The following is a 22,644-nucleotide window of genomic DNA, read 5'->3' as shown; positions in this document are numbered from 1 at the left end:
TTGCTGCCAACTCAGCAGCTTGGAACCAGGCTGGCTGAGGGATTTTGGCTCAAAGTGGGCAGTTCTGTATAATTTCCTCTTTTTTTTTTTTTTTTTTTTTGGTTTTTGGGTCACACCCGGCAGTGCTCAGGGGTTTTTCCTGGCTCAGTGCTCAGAAATTGCTCCTGGCATGCACAGGGGACCATATGGGACGCCAGGATTCGAACCGATGACCTTCTGCATGAAAGGTAAATGCCTTACCTCCATGCTATCTCTCCGGCCCCTAATTTCCTCTTCTTTTCAGTTGTTTGGGATATCATTGAATCTGTCATCAGGTTTGTTGACTGCCTTGTGTATTAATACCCTGTGGAAGACACAAGATGGAGAAAGGAGAACTCAGAGTCGCTGATGTGTATTCATTCTCTCACTAGACATTGAGGTCCTTTATTGTTTGTCAAAATCATGACTTAAGATTTAGAAATGTGGGCCGGAGAGATAGCATGGAGGTAAGGCATTTACCTTTCATGCAGAAGGTCATCAGTTCGAATCCCGGCGTCCCATATGGTCCCCCGTGCATGCCAGGAGCAATTTCTGAGCACAGAGCCAGGAAAAACCCCTGTGAACTGCCGGGTGTGACCCAAAAATCACACACACACAAAAAAGATTTAGAAATGTAAAGAGAGACAAGATCTTGCTATTGTAGATCTAAGGAGGAACTGCTATGGGTTTTCTGTATGTGATTAGTATCATTAGCATCAAGGATCTTGTAAAAGCAAGGGTGATGTCATTTTTTTTTTTAAATTTCCCCCTCATCCCATTGGGGAGTGATGTTATTAATCAGAATAGCAAGTAGGAAAAAAAAGAATTGCAAGTAGATTCACCATCTTGATGAGATTTTGGCAGATAAAGATTTTTTTTTATCATCTTAGCAGGTGGTTGATCTGCATTTCCTTACTGCCCTTTGTCAAACTTGGTAAGACATCCAAACTTGAGACTCGGTAAAGTGTCATCCCATCCCGTTCTGTTCCCTCCATCCAGCCCTATCTATGATGATGACTCTATCTATGATCAGGGGCTACATCTTGCAGTTTTGGTCCCTGGGGGCTATATATGGTGCCAGGATTTAACCATTGTAGCAATTGTAGCCACATGCAAGGCCAGTACTTTAACCTCTCTATATACTGTCTCTGTGGTTCAGGAAGTTGTTTCCTTGTTAAGGCCAGAGATAACTTGTAAAGGTTTAATTACTTCTTTAGAGGGAGCATTATCTATTTGGATTAGGGCCTTGGACTAGGGCCTTAGAGAGTAGGGGCCCTTCTTGAGTATGATTTTGGAGCTCTAACTAAAAATATCTCACTGGTGGGCTGGAATGATGGCGCAGCGGTAGGGCATTTGCCTTGCATAAAGCTGATCTAGGAAGGACCATGGTTCGATCCCCTGGCATCCCATATGGTCCCCCAAGCCAGGAGCGATTTCTGAGTGCAGAGCCAGGAGTAACCTCTGAGAGTCACTGGGTGTGGCCCAACCCCCCATTTTTTTTTTTGTTTTTGGATCACACCCAGCAGTGCTCAGGGGTTACTCCTAGCTCTTAAGCTTAGAAATCGCCCCGGGCAGGAACGGGGGACCATTTGGGATGCCAGGATTCGAACCACAGTCCTTCTGCATGCAAGGCAAACGCCCTACCGCTGTGCTATCTCTCTGCCCCCCCTCCCAAATTTAAAAAAATAATTTCACTGGTATTAAATCTTCCTGATCTTTTTTATTATTTTAGGTTTGTTTTGGGGCAACACTTGGTAGTGCTTAGGGGGACCATATGTGGTGGCAGGAATTGAACTGGAATCAGCCACATGTAAAGCAGGGGACCTTAACAACCTGTTTTCTCTCTGTCCCCTTGTTTGCCTAGCTATGTGTATGATGCAGGAACCTAGGGTCTCATGACAAGTTGGCTGCTGCTGAGGCATATCCCTGATCCTTCCTCTTTAACATTTTGAGAAACTTCCACAGTTTTCTAGTGGCTGTGACATTTATGTTCTGTCTCTACTAGCACTGTGTATGAATGTTGTATGCTTTTCATAGCTCTAGCAGGTTTTTTTTTTTTTTTTTTTTTTTTGGGCCAACCCTGTGGCCAGTGCTCAGAGGTTACTCCTGGCTCCATATTCAGTAATAATTCCTGGTGGTACTCAGGGGACCATATGGGATGATGGGGTTTAAACCTGGGGGTGGCAAGCAACCTACCCACTCACTGTACTATTGCTCTGATCCTGGGTATTATTTGTTTATCTGATCATTTGTATGTTATTGGAGAATGTCTTCAGATTTTTTGCTACTATTTTACTTACTAGTACTTAAGATGGGGCGGGGGAAGGGGGGCCATGCCTGGCAATGTTCAGGGTTTTCTCAGGCTCTGCTCACGAGAATTACTCTTGACAGGGCTCTGGGGATCAGATGGGATACATCTGGGGATTGAACCTGGTTGTTCATATGCAAAGCAAGCACCCTACCCACTGTACTATCTCTCCAGTCTTTGCACTCAGGGATAACTTTGTGGTACTTGAAGGACCATGTGATGCTGGGATTAAACCCTATGCAATTAAAGTTATTTAACCCCAGTACTGTCTTTCTGACTCCCTACAATCTTCTATATATTGAATTGGCTCTAGGAGTTCCTATTCGCTGTCTGTTAAACAAAGGGCAGGTAGGGGGCTTTGATTTTGGGGCTTTCCTGGTGGCCTTCATGAGTCAATTCTTTGAGTTCTCAGATCCTTATCTTAGGGAGCACTAGTTCTTGCAAGTATTGTAATTTTGCCATTTCTGTATTTCACTGTTTTTGTTTTTTTTTTGGTTTGGGGTTTTATTTTATTTTTTTGAAGGTAACAAATGAAGAAGACTTTATTAGGAAATTGGACTGCAAACCTGATCAGCATCTAAAGGTTGTCTCCATATTTGGAAATACTGGTGATGGAAAGTCTCATACCCTCAACCACACTTTCTTTTACGGCCGTGAAGTCTTCAAAACCTCCCCTGCCCAGGAGTCTTGCACCGTGGGAGTGTGGGCTGCATATGACCCAGTCCACAAAGTGGCTGTGATCGACACAGAAGGGCTCTTGGGAGCGACGGTGAATCTAAGCCAGAGAACACGACTGTTACTCAAAGTGTTGGCCATCTCAGACCTCGTCATCTATCGAACTCACGCAGACCGGCTGCATAACGATCTCTTCAAGTTCCTGGGGGATGCCTCGGAAGCTTACCTGAAACACTTTACCAAGGAGCTCAAGGCCACCACTGCCCGCTGTGGTCTTGATGTCCCCTTGTCTACCCTGGGTCCCGCCGTTATCATTTTCCATGAGACTGTGCATACCCAGCTGTTGGGCTCTGGTGAGTAGATGGGATGTTGTGCCATCGAATGGCCTTTCTGGGTTATCAACAAGGAACCATTGGTTGTTGCAGTAAGTTTGGGGTAGGTGGATTGCCCAGATATCTGCCCTAACAAAAAATATAAGGGAGTGTTTGAAGCAGGAGGAGTGATACACCATGTCAAAATCTGCTTATGGTCAGGATGAGGATTGAGAACGACCGATTGACATTGGTATTGAGGAGCTCGGTGGTAATCTGGATACAACCTGGTTTCCTGCTGACATGCATGTAGTCATGAAATCCAGGTCAGAATTGGGAGCAAGAGAGAATAGGAGACGAAATAAAGTAGTGAGTATACCCAAGTCTTTCTCTGCAATAGCTCTATTCTGAAGGGTAGCCGACAAATGAAGTGATAAAGGGGATTTTAATAGGAGATTTTGGGGGATTCCTCTTCCTTTAAATGTAGATGTGAAGAAACACTGCAGATATTTGTGTACCGAAACTGTGGGAAGGGAAGGGAACGATGCAGGTACAGAGAAGTAGGAAAGAGGAGTATCACTGAATTAAAGGTTGAGGAAGCAGGTGCAACAACAGCAGCTTGGATGCAAGTGGGGAACAGTGTTTGCTTGAAATGTGACCCCATGTACTCATTGATTCAGTTGGACATCAACCTGGAAAAAGAAAATAAAAAACATTATGTTTTTCAGTAGTTTGCTCCCTATTACTCACAGTAAAACCCAAGTTTTATTTGTTTGTTTATTTCCTTATTGCTTTATGCACTTATGGATGGGTCCCCCTCCGACACTGCTCCTACCCTCTCCCTTTCTTCTGGAAAAGTTTAGAAGGAGATTGAATTCGGGAATAGTGGTAGATTTTTTTTTTTTTTATAATTGAAGTGATTTAAAAATATATATATATTTTTGGTTTTTGGGTCACACTCAGCAGCGCTCAGGGGTTACTCCCGGCTCTATGCTCAGAAATCGCCACTGGCAGGCTCGGGGGACCATATGGGATGCCAGGATTCGAACCACTGTTCTTCTGCATGAAAGGCAAATGCCTTACCTCCATGCTATCTCTCCAGCCCCTTAAATATATTTTTTAATCATTGTGACTTAGAGTTATAAAAGGTATTCATTATTAAGTTTCAAGCATACAATCTTTTTTGGGGGGAGGGGTCATACCCAGCAGCACTCAGGGGTTACTCCTGGCTCTACACTCAGAAATCGCTCCTGGCCAGCTTGGGGGACCTTATGGGATGCCGGGATTCGAACTACCGACCTTCTGCAAGCATACAGTCTTTCAATGTCAATCCCTTCACTGGTGTCCACATTGCTCCAGCAGTTTCCCCAGTTTCCCTCCCACCCTCCAGCCTGCCTCTGTAGTGGGTTCTTTACCCCTCCTCCTTTGTCCTAGTGTTATCTTTTCTAACTTATCCCTCTGCCAGTGACAGACAGGCTTTTTACTGAGGACCTATTCTCCTGTTCTTCTTTTCTATTGCTTATTGGCCTTTGTTGTTCCCCTACAAAGTTACTTTATATTCCACATATGAGAGATCATTCTGTGTTGTCTGTCCCTCCCCCTCTAACTAACTTCACTCAGTATGATAGTATTCAGGTTTATCCATGTAGCAGCCAATTGCATGACTACATCTTTTGTTCAGGCTGAGTAGTATTCCATTGTGTGTCTATACCATAGCTTCTTTATCCAGTGATTTGCTCTTTTGGGTTGTTTCCAGGTTTTATCTACTGTGAATAGTACTGTAATGAACATAGGAGTATAGAAGTCTTTTTTTTTTTTTTTTGGCCACACCCGGTGACGCTCAGGGGTTACTCCTGGCTATGCGCTCAGAAGTCGCTCCTGGCTTGGGGGACCATATGGGACGCCGGGGGATCGAACCGCGGTCCGTCTCCTAGGCTAGCGCAGGTAAGGCAGGCACCTTACCTCGAGCGCCACCGCCCGGCCCCTTTTTTTTTTTTTTTTTTTTTTTTTAACTGAGTATAGAAGTCTTTTATGCATTCTGTTTTGGGGCCCATTTGGTATATTTTCAGGACTGGAATTGCTGGATTGTATGAAAGCTCAATTCTACGTTTTTTTGAGGAATGTTAATATTGTCTTCCAAAGTGACTGGACCATATTATGATAATCCCACCAGCAGGGAATGAGAGTTCCTTTTCCTCACATCCACACCAACAATGATTGCTGTTTTTTTTTTTTGTTTGTTTTTTGTTTTTAATGTGTGCTAGTCTCTATAGTGCAAAGTGACATCTCATTTTTATTTTTTTGTTTTGAGGCCACACTCGGTGACGCTCAGGGGTTACTCCTGGCTACGTGCTCAGAAATTGCTCCTGGTTTGGGGGACCAAATGGGATGCCAGGGGATCGAACCGAGGTTCATCCTAGGCTAGCACTTGCAAGGCAGACGCCTTATACCCTGCACCACTGCTCTGGTCCCAACATCTCATTATTTTGATTTGCATTTCCTTAGTGATTTTGAAGTATTTTATATGCCTTTTGGCCATTTGTAATTTTTCTTTGAGAAAGTTTCTGTTTATCTCCCCTCCCCCATATTTTTGTTTTTGGGCCACAACCAGCAGTGCTCAGGGGTTACTCCTGGCTCTGTACTCAGAAATTCCTTCTAGCAGGCTTGAGGGACCAAATGGAATACTGGAGATTGAACCCAGGTCAGTCTGGGTCAGCCGTGTGCAAGGCAAACAGCCTACCCACAGTACTATTGTTCTGACCACAAGCCCCCTATTTAACTTATTCCAGTCTCATCCAAGTTTGGATTGTGGCCTCTACAGAATCATGGAGAGTTCTACCTATGCTTTCATCTATGTACATCTATGTATCTTTCCCAGCACCACTTGTTGAAGACTTTCTTTATTTTGCTTCATTTTATTGTTACTTTATTGAATATTAGCTGACAATATACCTGAGGGTCTGTCTTTGTTCTAGTACCATACTGTTTTAATTTTTATCACTTCGAATTACAGTTTAAAGCTGGGAAAAGTGATGTCTCCCATCTTCTTTATTCTCTTACTTTGGTTATTTAGTAGTGTTTGATATATTTCTTTGAAAAATGTCATCGATATCCTTATAGGAATTGCATTAATCTTTATAGTGCTTTGGAGAATATTGGCATTTTGATTATATAACTAGTGTTTTGTAGTTTTCCTTGTATAGACCTTTCACTTATTTATTTATTTATTTATTTTTTTTGGTTTTTGGGCCACACCCAGTGATGCTCAGGGGTTACTCCTGGCTGTCTGCTGGCAGGCACGGGGGACCATATGGGACACCGGGATTCGAACCAACCACCTTTGGTCCTGGATCGGCTGCTTGCAAGGCAAACGCCGCTGTGCTATTTCTCCGGGCCCCTTTCACTTATTTTTTTAGACTGATTCCTACCTACTTGATTTTATGAGGCAATATTATGATATACGAATAGTTTCTTTTCAGTTTCTTCCTTCTATTTCTTTTTCTTTTTTTTTTTTTTTTTTTTGGTTTTTGGGTCACACCCGCTTGACACTCAGGGGTTACTCCTGGCTATGCACTCAGAAATCGTCCCTGGCTTGGGGGGACTGTATGGGACGCCAGGGGATTGAACTGCTGTCTGTCCTATGCTAGCGCTTGCAAGGCAGACACCTTACCTCTAGCGCCATCTTCCCGGCCCCTACTTCCTTCTATTTCATTATTTGCATATTTGCAAAATCTTGCTGAATTTTTTTTTTGCCTGCCACTTTGCTATACAAACCTATTGTTTCTAGGAGCATTTTTTTTTTTTTTAGTCTTGAGGGTTTTCATGTCATCCACAAATAGTGAATGTTTGAGTTTTTCCTTTCCAGTCTGGATGCCCTTGATATATTTTTCTTGCCTAATAGCTATGGTAAGTAATTCCAGTACTATATTGAATAGAAGTAGTGAAAGCAGACAACATTGTCTTGTGCCCGATTTTAGAGGGAAGACTTTGTTTTTTTCCCTATTGAGTATGATTTTTGATGTGGGCTTTGGTAAGTGGCTTGGACTTTGTTGCGGAAAGTTTCTTTCTTTCTTTTTTTTTTTTTAAGGAATGTTCCTTTTTTTTGTTTTGTTTTGTTTTTTTGGGCCACACCCCTGATGCTCCGGGGTTGGGTTATTCCTGGCTAAGTGCTCAGAAATTGCCCCTGGCTTGGGGGACCATATGGAACGCCGGGGGAACCTCGGTCCTTCCTTGGCTAGCGCTTGCAAGGCAGACACCTTACCTCTAACACCACCTCTCCTGCCCCAGAATGTTCCTTTTTAATTGAATTCACTTTTTGGTCTTTTTTGTTTGTTTTTGGGCCACATCCAGCAGTGTGTATGGGTTTCTCCTGGCTTGGCATTCAGGAATCACTTCTGGCAGGATTGGACTATATTGGATGCTGGGATCAAATCCAAGCTGGGTTCATGCAAGACAAATGTCATACTTTCTATGCTATTTCTACGATTCCCATGACTGATTTTTTTCCTTGAGGAAGTTTCTGTTCATCTCTTTTCTCCATTTTATTTTTTTTCTTCTCTCCATTTTATTGAGAGTTTACATAATGACGGATGTTGAATATTGTTGAATGCCTTTTCTCTATCTATTGATAGTCAGATGATATAGTCACATAGTCATAATTTTAATCTTTCTGTGTTTGTATGGTATGTTGATTGATGAAAAACTTTTGGATTTTTGTTTTTTGTTTTTTTTTTTTTTTGGTTTTTGGGCCACACCCGGCAGTGCTCAGGGGTTACTGCTGGCTGTCTGCTCAGAAATAGCTCCTGGCAGGCACGGGAGACCATATGGGACACCGGGATTTGAACCAACCACCTTTGGTCCTGGATCGGCTGCTTTCAAGGCAAACGCCGCTGTGCTATCTCTCTGGGCCCTGATGAAAAACTTTTATTTTGGCTACAACTTCAATAGTTTTCTGAGGGTTGTGAGATGATATATTTTGTCTGAACATCTGTGAGATTGAGAGAGCCCCAGATTGAGCTATTTTTTTTTTACCTCAGATACTCTTTAAAAACTTTTTTGTTTTTGTTTTTGGGGCATACCTACTCCTGCCAGGTGATAGCACAGTAGGTAGGGTATTTGCCTAGCATGTGGACCACCCAGGTTTGATCCTTGGCATCCCATATGATCCCCTGAGCCAGCCAGGAGTAACCTCTGATCACCCCCCCAAAAAAAAAACCAAAAAAAACCCAAACAAGTTAAAAAAGATTTTATCTCCATCTTATTTGTTGAATGTGTTAGTACTCCTTCCTTCCAATTTCTGGATGACTCTGTGCGGTGGAACTCTGGGCAGGTTGCTGCCTCAGGCGTTGGCACTGGGTGCAAAGCATAATGGTGATATTTTCTGAGTAGCTATTTCTTGTGAATATGCATATGCATGGGTGGTGACTGGTTAAACACGTGCATGGTATGGAAGAAATGTGTAATTGTTACACAGAATAAAGAACTCAGACTGGATCATGACAAGGACAGATACCTTCAGTATGTTAGTAAGTGAAAAGAGCAAGTTACTTCTCTGCTGATGTATAGGAAAAAGTCAGAGGGCCTAGATAGTGCTCATGACTATGAGATTATGACAGTGGTTCTAATCCCCTATGGACCCACTGCATATGGTCTCTGGAGTTTCGCCAGCAGCGACCCCAGAACACCATTGAAAGTGAGTCCTGGGAAAAAAGGAATCTTCTTTACTTTTCCACTCTAGAGAAGGCTGTGTTTACTCCTGAATGCATCTCTCCCCCCCACCATACCCTTCCCCCTTTTTTATTTATTTCAAAGATGGGTGGAAACCCTGTCTTAGGCTACTGCCAAACAGTCTCCAACAATACCCTACCCCAATTTCTCTTAAGTAAATTTCTTTAAACAAAATAGTATTACTTCTTTTTTTTTTTTTTTTTTGGGCCACACCCGTTTGACGCTCAGGGGTTACTCCTGGCTATGTGCTCAGAAATCGCCCCTGGCTTGGGGGGACCATATGGGACGCCGGGGGATCGAACCGCGGTCCTTCCTTGGCTAGCGCTTGCAAGGCAGACACCTTACCTCCAGCGCCACCTACCCGGCCCCAGTATTACTTCTTTAAAGTAAAAAGGAATTTGCTCTGGTTGGAGAGCTAGTACAAATGTTAAGGCCCTCATTGTGACACCACCCACGGTCACCTGAGCACTTCCAGAATGTCCCCCGAACACAGGGCCAGGTGTGCATCTGGTGCCATCCCAAAATAACTTGAAAGGAAAAGCCAGATATAGTAAAGTGAGTAAGGTACTTGCATTACATACAGCTGACCCAGTTCAATCCTCAGCACCCTAAGTACTGCCTCTAAGTACTGTTAAGAGTGATTCCTGGCCCGGAGAGATAGCACAGTGGCGTTTGCCTTGCAAATGGCCGATCCAGGACCAAAGGTGGTTGGTTCGAATCCCGGTGTCCCATATGGTCCCCTGTGCCTGCCAGGAGCTATTTCTGAGCAGACAGCCAGGAGTAACCCCTGAGCAATGCCGGGTGTGACCCAAAAACCAAAAAAAAAAAAAAAAAAAAAAAAAGAGTGATTCCTGAGTACTTAGCCAGAGTACCCTTGAGCATCGCTGGATGTGGTTCCCAAAAACCAAACCAAAACAGAGAGCCTGAAAGGGTGTATAGGAGGGAGCTAAGGGCATGCATTCGTTCCTTGTCACCTATGCCATGTATAGATTTTTTTTTTTTACAATGCGTAGATCTTTGTTTTGTGAGCACCATACCTGGGCCACACCTGGCTCTGCTCAGGGGTTGCTCCTGCATGGGGGACCATGCAGAACCAGAGGATGAATCTGGGGCTCCAGTCCTCTCAGCTGTTTCCCCACCCCTTCGTAGTCTTTTGAAACCTTTCCTTGAAGTATTTCCTCATAGAGGAATGCACATCATATCAAAAGTGATGAATTTTCATAGTTCATACTTCCATTTTCATATCCTGAAGGTCACTGTGAAGTTAATCACGAAATGCCAGCACCTACCTCAGAGGAAACCCACTCATACTCATTTCTCCATAAGGTCACTAGGATGCTAGCAGCATGGATTAGGTTGACCTTTTTATGTTCATGATATGGAGAGGGAACCAGAGTATCACCCTTAAAATGAAAGTGAAGGATAAGTGAGATTCCCCCAACACACACATCCACCCACTTAGTGAGTGCCATTTGGGGGGGCCACAGATGGAGGCACTCAGGGGTTACTCCTGTTTCTGTGCTCAGGAATTACTCCTGGCAGTGCTTAGGGGATTTTATGGTATGCTTAAGTGCTTAGGGGATTGAACCCGGGTTGACTGCATGCAAGGCAAGCACCTTACCCACTGTACTATCAGTCTAGCTACCATGAGTGTCATTTCTTTGCCTAATGTACATATTTTTTGGGGAAGGGAATGTTTGGGCCATACCTACTGGTGCCCAAGGGTTACTTTTGGCAGGCTCAGGACCCTGTAGGATACCAGGGATTGAACCTTGGTCGGCCTGTGTAAGGCAAATGCTACTGTGCTATCCATTCCTAGTATACATCTTCCAAAAATGGTAGCCTATTTTTTACTATCATAATGTTGTATTGTAGTATTATCATATTATTATAGTCTTATATGTGTCAGGGTGAATCCCTGAAAATCAATGTGTATGTACACACTGCCAGTTCATCACTGGCTCCATCCTACGTCACACCCTTCTTTCTGGAGAGAAAGATCCCCTCTACTCATGTGCCTGTTTTCTGCATGTACAGATCATCCCTCAGAGGTGCCAGAGAAGCTCATTCAGGACCGGTTCCGGAAACTGGGCCGCTTCCCGGAAGCCTTCAGTTCCATTCACTACAAGGGAACAAGGACTTACAACCCTCCCACTGACTTCTGTGGGCTCCGACGGGCTTTGGAGCAGCAGCTGGAGAATAACACCACCCGCTCTCCCCGGCACCCCGGAGTTATCTTCAAAGCCCTGAAGGTGAGTTGACTCCAGCCTGCCGACCAACCTCCTCCATGGGGGTACCAGTGGATGTTGAGCACATTCGGTTCTTTTGCCCTGGCTGGCGCTGGTATTGGGAGATCCAGGCCGAACTAAGAATTTCTTTGTAGAAGGAAGCATCGTGGAGCTTGTGCCTGAAAAAAATGCTCTCCCTTTCTAGAAGCACAAATATCGAGGAATCTTAGGTGGTACTTAAAAGTGACTGGTTGGGCCAGATGCATAATATTGGGGTTGTCGACTAGAGCCATAGTACAGTGGGTAGGGTGTTTACCTTGTATGCAGTGGACCCAGGTTTGTTTGTTTGTTTGTTTGTTTTGGAACCGCATCTGGTGACGCTCAGGGGTTACTTCTGGCTATATACTCAGAAGTCGCTCCTGTCATGGGGGACCACATGGGACACTGGGGGATCGAACCTACCCTAGGTTAGCACCTTGCTTGCGCCACCACTCCTGCCCCTGGACCCAGGTTCAGTCCTGACATTTCATATGGTCCCCTGAGTTTCGCCAGGAGTAAAACCCGTCAGTACTGCCAGGTGTGTCCCCCAAACAAAAAGACATACTATTGCCAAAGAGGGATGTTCATTTTTCTGTTTATTCTTATTTTCTTTCTTCAGTCTGGCTTTTGGGCCATACACAGCGATTGATGTTCAGTGTTCACACCTGGTTCTGTGTTCAGGGGCCACATTGGTGAACAAACATATGGCTGAAGCCTTCCATTAGGCAAATGCCTTATTAACCTTCGTATTTTCTATTTCTTACTAGCTAGGAAATGTTTTCCCCAAATTAATGTAAAAGTTGAAAGTTGTTGATACCATTTTGGAGATGAGAATTTTGGGGCTGGAGAGATAGCACAGTAGGTTAGGCATTTGCCTTGCATGAGGCCAACTCAGGCTTCAATCCCCAGTACCCCATATGGTCCCATGAGCCATATGGTCACCAGGATTGGTCTTTGAGCTCAAAGCTCTGAGCATGGTATGCCCCCACCAAAAAAAAAAAAAAAAAAAAAAACCCACAAAGGAAAATTAATATATACATAGAGAAAGAAAGCGAAAGGGTGGGGCAAAGAGATGAATAAAAGGGCTGAGTTGTTTACTTCGCGAGGGGAGTTCTGGAGTCCATCCCCAGCACCACATGATTCCTTAAGTATCTCGTTAAAGGACCTTTATAGAATTTTTAGGTTTGGGAGCCCGGAGAGATAGCACATCGGCGTTTGACTTGTAAGCAGCCGGTCCAGGATCAAAGGTGGTTGGTTCGAATCCTGGTGTCCCACATGGTCCTCCATGCCTGCCAGGAGTTATTTCTGAGCAAACAGCCCTGAGCAGCCCCTGAGCAGCGCTGGGTGTGGCCCAAAAACCAAAAAAAAAAAAAAAAAAAAAAAAAAAAAGAATTTTTAGGTTTGGCCCCAAATTGAAACAAAAGAAAATAATTAGGGGCCGGAGAGATAGCATGGAGATAAAGCGTTTGCCTTTCATGCAGGAGGTCATCGGTTCGAATCCCGGTGTCCCATATGGTCCCCCGTGCCTGCCAGGAGCAATTTCTGAGCTTGGAGCCAGGAATAACCCCTGAGCACTGCCTGGTGTGACCCAAAAACCAAAAAAAAAAAAAAAAAAAAGAAAATAATTGGGGGGGTGGGTCACGGGTTACTCCTGGCTCTGCACTCAGAAATCAACCCTGGCAGACCACATGAAATGCCGGGATTCAAACCACCATTCGTTCTGGGTTGGCTGCATGCAAGGCAAATGCCCTACCACTGTGCTCTCTAGCCCCCACATAAATTTTTATAATAATTTATATCAGTGAACTTGATTTTCTCCAGTTTCTTCCAACTTGCTGCAACCAGATAAATTGTATCATACATCTGAATAGTATCCCATTGCATTTTTGTACCACATATTATTTACTTGTTGGGCACTTGTTTAAACTATATCTTGAATTTTATATAAATATATATATAAAAGCTGCAACAAACATAGGTGTATATTTAAAAAATACATTTGAGGGCCGAAGAGATAGCACAGTGGTAGGGCATTTGCCTTACAAGCAGCCAACCCAGGACCAACAGTGGTTCAAATCCTGGCATCCCATATGGTCCCCTGAGCCTGCCAGGAGTGATTTCTGAGCAGAGAGCCAGGAGGAACCCCTGAATGCTGCCAGGTGTGGCCCCAACCCCACCCTCAAAAAAAAAAAAACACCCACATTGAAGGACTGGATAGATAGTACTATAGTGAGTTAGGCACTTGCCTTACAAGCAGCTGAATTTGTTTTCATCCCCAAACCACCTATGATCTCCTTAGTTCTATGGCAGTGATCTTTACATAGAGTCAGGAACATACAGTCAAGAACAAGTCCTGAGTCAAACTGGGTATGGCCTCAAATCAAAACCCAAAACAAAACATATATTGAGGACAGAAAATGTGGATATTTCAGTAGAGTATAACAATAACAATGAAAACAGGTCACCTATATCCCCGCCACCTAAAGATAGCCATTGGTAACATTTTAGTGTGTATTTTTAGAGCATGTTAATTTTGCATTCAATAATACCTTATACACGGCTAACCTGAATTCAGCCCCAACATCTCACAGGGTCCTCTGAGCCCCACCAGGAGTGATCCCTGAGTGCAGAATCAGGGGTGATCCCTGAGCATTGCTGGGTATGGCCCCCAAAACAAAAATAAATAAATAAATAAATAAATAATACCTTAAATAATAAATAAATAAAATAATAATGGTGTGTAAAGCCCAGAGTTTGTTTGACTCCCCCCCCCCATGTCCCTCAGCATTGCCAAATGTAAACCTGGTGGTCTTGAGCACTACCAGGTCTGAGCACCAGATGGTCAGGCCTACTTACTTGGTTAGCAATCACTGGATGGACTAGACAGGGTACCAGGTTTTAGACACTGACCCCGGTTTGATCCCTGAACATTGTTAGGGGTGATCCCTGAATGCAGTCAGGCATGACCCAACTTCCCAAAATGTATCTTTATATGTAAAAAGAAATTATTTTATTTATTTACCTCCCTCCCATTATTTTTTTTTTTTTCGGTTTTTGGGTCACACCCGGCAGTGCTCAGGGGTTACTCCTGGCTCTATGCTCAGAAATTGCTCTTGGCAGGTTCGGGGGACCATATGGGATGCTGGAAATCAAACCCAGGTCTGACCCGGGTCTGCTGCGTGCAAGGCAAACACGCTACTGCTGTACTATCGCGCCAGCCCCATTTATTTATTCATTCATTCATTCATTCATTTATTTATTTATATTTTTGGGCCACACCCATTTGATGCTCAGGGGTTACTCCTGGCTAAGCGCTCAGAAATCGCCCCTGGCTTGGGGGGACCATATGGGACGCCCGGGGGTCTAACTGCGGTCCTTCCTTGGCTAGCGCTTGCAAGGCAGACACCTTACCTCTAGCGCCACTTCTCTGGCCCCCAACCCCATTTATTTGAAAAATTTCTGAAACATATATACTTGAGGGACTGGAGCAATACTACAGCAGGTAGAGCAGTTGTCTCATGTGAGGCTGACAGTAGTTTGATCCCTGGTACTAAATATGGTTCCCCAAGCCTGACAGGGAGATCCCTGACTGCAGAGCCCAGGAGTGTGGTCTAACTGGGTGTGGTCTAACCACCCCTCCACCACATCCCCATCATACATATACTTGGAATTGGAGGTGAAAGATTTACTTACAGGTACAGGCTAACGTCCTCGACACAGCTCCAAGCTAGTCACTGGGAATCAATCCAATGCGAGCATTTCTTAAAAGAGGTTAGAGGCAAACTGTGCCATACAGGGGGCTGTAAAGCTAGTCAGCGTGACTTTTGCCAAGTAGGCCAGTAACTTAGAGAATTCCTCTTCTCTGAGCAATCTTGGCTTAATGGTTAAATAAGAACCTCCAGGACAAGGAGTGCTGCCTGGAAGCAGTAATTAGTGCTTAGGGATTTTACCCTCAGGAGTCTTGGATGTCCTACCTCAGGCCAGTTTCTTAGGCACTTTTGAGAAAAACAGGTACACTGTGTCCTTCGGAGATGATTAGGGGATGTGTCCTAAGGAGCTTTCTGTTATGGAAATGCGCTTGGTCGGCTGCAGTGCCAGTAATTTGGTTTCTCCTGGAGTCTCTTGCAAGGGGCATTGCTTCTCTTCCAACTAGGGGGTCCCCTAGTTAATCACGTGGACTTTCCCCAGAGAATTGTCAGGACCTTGCAGTGTACCCAACTTCTTGAAAATCTTGTTTTCTCTTTTGATCTTAATCATCATCTTTAAATTAGAAATTTAGGGGCCGGGTAGGTGGCGCTGGAGGTAAGGTGTCTGCCTTGCAAGCGCTAGCCAAGGAAGGACCGCGGTTCGATCCCCCGGCGTCCCATATGGTCCCCCCAAGCCAGGGGCGATTTCTGAGCACATAGCCAGGAGTAACCCCTGAGCGTCAAACGGGTGTGGCCCAAAAACCAAAAAAAAAAAAAAAAAAAAAAAAAAAAAAAAAAAAAAGAAATTTAGGGGATGAGGGTAAAAAAGAAAAAAAAAAGAAAAAAGAAATTTAGGGGATGAGACTCCCTTCCTTCCTTCCTTCCTTCCTTCCTTCCTTCCTTCCTTCCTTCCTTCCTTCCTTCCTTCCTTCCTTCCTTCCTTCCTTCCTTCCTTCCTTCCTTCCTCCCTCCCTCCCTCCCTCCCTCCCTCCCTCCCTCCCTCCCTCCCTCCCTCCCTCCCTCCTTCTCCCTCCCTCTCTCTCCCTACCTCCCTCCCTCCGTCCCTCCTTCCTTTCTCACATCCAGCAGTGCTCAGGCTTACTATTGGCTTTGCTCTCAGGGATCACTCATGGTGGGGGCTCAGGAGATCTTGTAGTGTGCTCAGGATCGAACCTGGATTGACCATGTGTAAGGCAAAGATGCTACCTGGCCTGGAAATGAGAATTTTTTTTTTTTTTGCTTTTTCAGGCCACACCCGTTTGATGCTCAGGGGTTACTCCTGGCTCAGAAATTGCCCCTGGCGTGGGGGGACCATATGGGGCGCTGGGGGATTGAACCGTGGTCCTTCCTTGGCTAGCGCTTACAAGGCAGACACCTTACCTCTAGCGCCACTTCGCCGGCACCTGGAAATGAGAATTTTATTGCTTTTAAAATATACTTGGTGTGGGGCCTGAACTATAAGCAGGTAGAATGCTTGCCTTGCATGCGGCCAATCTTGGTTCAGTCCCTGGCATCCTATATGGTCCCAAGCCTGCTAGGAGCAATTTCTGAGTGACGCCAGGTATGGCCCAAAATAATCCCATCAAAACAGTAGGGGCTGCCGAGGTGGCGCTAGAGGTAAGGTGTCTGTCTTGCAAGCGCTAGCCAAGGAAGGACCATGGTTCTATCCTCCAGCATCCCATATGGTGCCCCCAAACCAGGGGCAATATCTGAACACTTAGCCATGAGTAACCCCTGAGCATCAAATGGGTGTGGCCCGAAAAACAAAAAAACAAAAACACACACACACAAAAACTAAAAACACTTGGTGGTCTTCATGTCTTCATGGTTCATAGCTGTGCATATATAGTGCTTTGTCCACTTAAATTTTTTGTTTTAGGGCCCGGAGAGATAGAACAGCGGCGTTTGTCTTGCAAGCAGCCAATCTAGGATCAAAGGTGGTTGGTTCGAATCCCTGTGTCCCATATGGTCCCCCGTGCCTGCCAGGAGCTACTTCTGAGCAGACAGCCAGGAGTAACCCCTGAGCACCGCCGGGTGTGACGGAAAAAAAAATTTTTTTTTGTTTTATGTTGTATTTATTTTTTATCTTTGGGCCACAACCAGCAATATTCAAGGCTTTTTCCTGGCTTTATACTCAGGAATTACACCAGGCAGTTCTGGGGAAACTTATATGGTGCCAGAGATTGAACCCAGGTTGATCATGTGCAAGCAAGCAAATGCCCTACCCACTGTACATCTCTCTGGCCCCTATTGTATATTTTATATGTTTATAGGTAGTTTTCCACCCTTTTAGGAACTACATCCTCTTTAGTGGGGTAGGCACTGAGAGACAGTTCAAAGGCTGAGGCATTTGTTCGGGCATGTTGGAGGACCAGATTCATCATGGCACTACTTGAGTCCCCAGCATTGTGCTGGGAGACACCTCCCCACCCCCCTTCCCAGCCAGCACTTAGCCAGGTGCCCTTGAACATGTTCATGTGTGCCTCACCAAGCTCTGACTGGAGAAAGCTTCAAAGAGAGGTGTTGAATAGGGGCCTGGTTGTATGCCCAGCAGAGATAGAGTGTCGTAACAGCTTATACATATTTTAGTAGTTTTCTAGGAAACTCATACATATTCACTAAGGAGACCAGAGAGCAAGTTCAGTTGAGGAATATACAGTGACCATGCATTTCACATATAAAAAGAGAACTGTTGGGGCCGGCGAGGTGGCGCTAGAGGTAAGGTGTCAGACGCCTTGCAAGTGCTAGCCAAGGAAGGACCTCAGTTTGATCTCCAGCGTCCCATATGGTCCCCCCAAGCCAAAGGCAATTTCTGAGCGTTTAGCCAGGAGTAACCCCTGAGCATCAAATGGGTGTGGCCTGAAAAAAAAAAAGAGAGAGAGAGAGAGAGAGAGAACTGTCTGGGGCAGGAGAGATAGCATGGGGCAAGGCATTTGCCTTGCATGCAGAAGGACGGTGGTTTGAATCCTGGCATCCCATAGGAGCAATTCTGAGTGGAGAGCCAAGAGTCACCCCTGAGTGCTGCCAGGCGTGACCCAAAAACTAAAATAAAAAAAGGGGGGGGGGAACTATCATGGAGGTGCATTTCTTAGTACGTTGGTGAAAGGCAAGTTGGCTAGAGGCCAAGAAGATTCCTCAGAGCAGTCTTTACTGGCTAGAACTCTCTGCCCAGGGACCTTGAGTTCTTTTCTGTACAAAAGTGTTATAAAGTTCTACTTTGGGCTCAGTCAGAAAGCAAAAGCAGCTGGCTGACTAGAATGCAGTGGCCTAGCTTCTCCGAGAGAGAGAAGTTCCAAACTATAAGCCTCAAGCGTCAAGCCTCAAGCCCGTTTTAGTGCGTCTTAATCTCAAAGCCATCCTAGATTTTGAGGGTAAAGAGAAAGGGCAAAGTCACAGAAAGCTTTGCCATAAACAATGTGAATACTTTTTGTAACCTTCTAGGTTATTTCAGTGCTGCAAAAAGGCTGCAAAAAGGGTTTCTCCTTTCTCATAGTTGATTCTCATTTTGAAATAAGACTACTATTAACAAGTTTACAGGGATGCCTCCTTATACTTCTATTTCTCAATACTAAGTGCACGTAATTTTGTAATGGGATTGCTTTGTTTTTGTTTTGTTTTTGAGTCACACCTCGGGAATCTCAGGGCTTACTTTTGGCTCTGAGTTCAGGATCACTCTTGGTGGTGCTGGGGGTCAAGCTCAGGTCAACTACATGCAAGGCAAGCTTCCTTCTTGCTATTCTATCACTCTGGACCCTCTCAGTTCTTTTTTGTGGGGGGGGCTTTTGGTTCACACCCAGCAGTGCTCAGGGGTTTTTCCTGGCTCTACGCTCAGAAATCGCTCCTGGCAGGCTTGGGGGACCATATGGATGGTGGGATTTGAACCACCATCCTTCTGCATGCAAGGCAGACACCCTGCCTACATTCTATCTCTCCGGCTTCAGGGGATTATTATATATTTTTTTTTTTTTGTGGTTTTTGGGTCACACCCGGCAGTGCTCAGGGGTTATTCCTGGCTCAGAAATTGCTCCTGGCAGGCACGGGAGGACCATATATGGGACGCCGGGATTTGAACCGATGACCTCCTGCATGAGAGGCAAACGCCTTACCTCCATGCTATCTCTCCGGCCCGGATTATTATATTTTTAAGGTGTTTTTCATTTTGTACTTCCTGATTATCTCTATATTAGAATATAATAAATATATCCTTTTTTTTTTTTTTTTTTTGGTTTTTGGGTCACACCAGTGTTGCTCTGAGCTCAGGAATTACTCCTGTTGATGCGTGGGAGACCATATTAGGGGAATTGAACCCAGATCAGTTGCATGTAAGGCAAATGCTCTACTATCTATCCAGCTTTTTACAATTTTTTTTACTATCTATCCAGCTCCCATCTATTTTTTTTTTTTTTTGGCCATATCCAGTGATGCTCAAGGATTACTCCAGGCTATGCGCTCAGAAATCACTCCTGGCTTGGGGGACCATATGGGATGTCGGGATCGAATTGAGGTTTGTCCTGGGTCAGCTGCATGCAAGGCAAACACTATACTGCTGTGCTATTGCTCCAGCCCCATCATCTAATTCTTTTTAATGTCATTAGATACTTCAAAAAAAAATGTTACTTGCAGCTGTACCTTACCTCCGAGATTATTGCTTTTTGTTGTTTTGGGACCATAGTCTGCAGTGCTTGGGGACTTTACCTGGCTGTGCTCAGGAGACCCTGTGGTGCCGTGGATTGAAGCCAGGGTTCCCACATTGCACGTAAACTATGTGTTTCTGCTCTTTGAGTCGTCTCCCAGGCCCTTATTTATGAGATTCTATCCTATGGGTGTGGGATTATTGGACTCAAAGGGAGCCTAAGTGCTGCTTTGGGGCTGGCAGTAGGCCACCCTTGGCAGTGCTCCGGGGGTCTGTGCTTGGGGACCATGCAGTGCTGGATATCCATCAAGGGCTGCATGCACGGCAAGCACCTTAATCCCTGATCTACTGGGTTAATGAAGTGGTTTTTTTATATTTTAGTTAAAGAACCATGATTTACAAAGTTACTGATAGTTGAGTTTTAGGCATACCATTTTGCAGTACCAATCCCACCACCAGTGTCAACTCCCATCACAAGTACTCCAGTGCTCCCAAACTTCATCACACCCCCATCCCCCTGCCTGCTATTTTGACAGGCGCATTACAGAGTTTGATGGTTACACCTCACATCTCATGTTTTCAGTGTTTTGAGTCTGCTTTGAATTTATAGCTATACTGTTCTTCCACGTCTCCAATATAATGGAAGCCCCAACCGTTTTTCCCTTTCTCATCTTCTACCTTCCCACCTTCATGTCTTTCCTTTTCTCCTTTTCCTTCTCTTTCTTCTCATATTGCTTTTCATATTCATTGGAGATGTGGGTTTGGAAATATGGTTAATGGAAGAGAGTTGGCAGTAGGGAGGGATGAGAGAGAGAAAGGGAGAAAGAGGAGAGAGAGAGGGGGAGGGAGGAGGAAGGGGAGAAGGAGAGGGAGAGGGAGTGCAGTGTGTGTTCACTCTCTGTTCTGTTGTCTGTCCATGTCTCCCTTGTTCCTCTTGCTGACCTCATCAGTCTTCCTGCCCTTCAGCCACCTGGGAACTAGACCCCAGTGTCCTTTTTCAGCTTGGGCTCTTCTCCTTCTTACCCACTATCTCCTTTGCCAGCAGCCTTTGGTGGGAACAACCAGATATCTTTTCCCATGACAGTACAGGTAAATCTGTCCAAAGGGGAAAGATGCTTGAATTTCCCATTGAAGAGGGGAGTTGAGGGCCGGAGAGATAGCATGGAGGTAAAATGTTTGCTTTGCATGCAGAAGGACAGTGGTTTGAATCCTGGCATCCCATCTGGTCCCCTGAGCCTGCCAGGAGCGATTTCTGAGCGTAGAGCCAGGAGTAACTCCCTGAGTGCTGCTGGGTATGACCCAAAAGCCAAAGCCAAAAGCCAAAAGCCAAAAAAAAAAAAAAAAAAAGAGGGGAGTTAAATTTTGAATTAATTATGCCTGCCTGTGCTTACTATTCTGAGTAAATGAAGGAACCATTTTTTTTTAAATTTTTGTTAATTTGGGGGGATTTGTACCCAGTGGTACTCAAAGTTTGCTCCTGACTCTGTTCTCAGGGATCACTTCTGGCAGGTACAAGGGGACCTTGTAGGGTACTGAAGATCAAAACTTGATCAGTCCCATGGGGAACTATTTCAGAACTTAACTGGTATACACGTTGTGTAACACTTTTGCTAACCTCTGATCTCTAATAGAAACTTAACTTTTGGGCTGGGGGCAATAGTACAGCAGGTGCAGCACTTGTCTTGCACAAGGCTGACCCCATGTTTTCTTCTGAGCCTCCACCAGGAGTGATCCCTGAGAGTAGAGCCAGGAATGAGCCCTGAGCACTGCTGTCCAATCCCCCCCCACACACACACACAAACACACAAGAGGAAAATAATAACTTTCCTATTCTCATACATCAGAAATTATTTGTTAGGCCAGATAGATAGCACAGCTGTAGGGTGTTTGCCTTGCATGAAGCTGACCCAGGAAGGACAGTGGTTCGATTCCTGGCATCCTATGTAGTCCCTCTGCCTGCCAGGAGTGATTTCTGAGCGCAGAGCCAGGAGTAAACCGTAAGCGCTGCCGGGTATGATCCAAAACCAAAAAAAGAAAGTATAGTCTAGTACTTATCCTTTTGTTGTTGTTGTTTGTTTTTGGGTCACATCTGGCAGCACTCAGGGACTACTCCTGGCTTTGTACTCAGAAATCACTCCTGGCAGGCTCAGAAGATCATATGGGATGCTGGAATTTGAACCAAACCACCATTGGTCCTGGGTTGGCTGCTTGCAAGGCAGACGCCCTATTGCTGTGCTATGTCTACAGCCCTATACTTTTTTTTTTTTTAATTTTTTCTTGTTCACTGTCTCTTTTACCCACACTACTCAGTGCTTTTGCTTTGCACTAGGAATTACTGGTAGGATTTGGGGGCCATATATGGTTCTGGAACAGAACTGAAAATAGTTACAGCCAGGCAAGTACCTCCCCACTCTGGCCTTGCATCTAGTAAGTATTTTTCTTTTGGGGGGTGCTCACACCTGGCAGCACTTGGGTTACTTCTGGCTCTATGCTCAGAAATCGCTCATGTCAGGCTCGGGTACCATGTGGGATGCCAGGGATTGAACCTGGATCCATCAAGGGTCGGCTGCAAACAAGGCAAAAGCCTTACTGCTGTGTTATCACTTCAGCCCCATTTTTTTTGTGTGTGTGTGTGTTTTTTTTTGGGGGGGGGGTCACACCCGGCACTGCTCAGGGGTTTTTCCTGGCTCCGTGCTCAGAAATTGCTCCTGGCAGGCACGGGGGACCATATGGGATGCCGGGATTTGAACCGATGACCTTCTGCATGAAAGGTAAACGCCTTACCTCCATGCTATCTCTCCGGTCGGCCCCATTTTTATAGTTATTTTGTTGGTGGCTGGCATTATTGATTATATGAAAAAAAAATCTCCATTTTGAATTGGAAAATCCATTTCTGGCCCTTGATGATTGGCACTAACTTAATAGATTTACTAGAAAGAGTCCCATGGTTGTCAAGGTAACTGAAGTTCATGATCACCTGGTCACCAGGCAACTTTATCTGACTTGCTTTAAGAGCTTT

At 45.0% G+C, this 22,644-nt stretch overlaps 1 protein-coding gene across 1 annotated transcript in view; it reads left to right on the top strand.

Annotated features, from left to right (window-relative positions):
- ZFYVE1 (zinc finger FYVE-type containing 1) overlaps positions 1-22,644 on the top strand; it is a 72,594-nt gene that overhangs the window by 32,824 nt on the left and 17,126 nt on the right. The window contains exons 2-3 of the mRNA XM_049770359.1: positions 2,850-3,354; positions 11,077-11,291. Coding sequence (XP_049626316.1) covers positions 2,850-3,354; positions 11,077-11,291 — 720 coding nt within the window. The remainder of the gene's footprint in view (positions 1-2,849; positions 3,355-11,076; positions 11,292-22,644) is intronic.

This window comes from Suncus etruscus, chromosome 3, assembly GCF_024139225.1.
Source record: "Suncus etruscus isolate mSunEtr1 chromosome 3, mSunEtr1.pri.cur, whole genome shotgun sequence".
Taxonomy (NCBI): domain Eukaryota; kingdom Metazoa; phylum Chordata; class Mammalia; order Eulipotyphla; family Soricidae; genus Suncus; species Suncus etruscus.
This window is presented reverse-complemented; position numbering and strand designations above follow the sequence as displayed.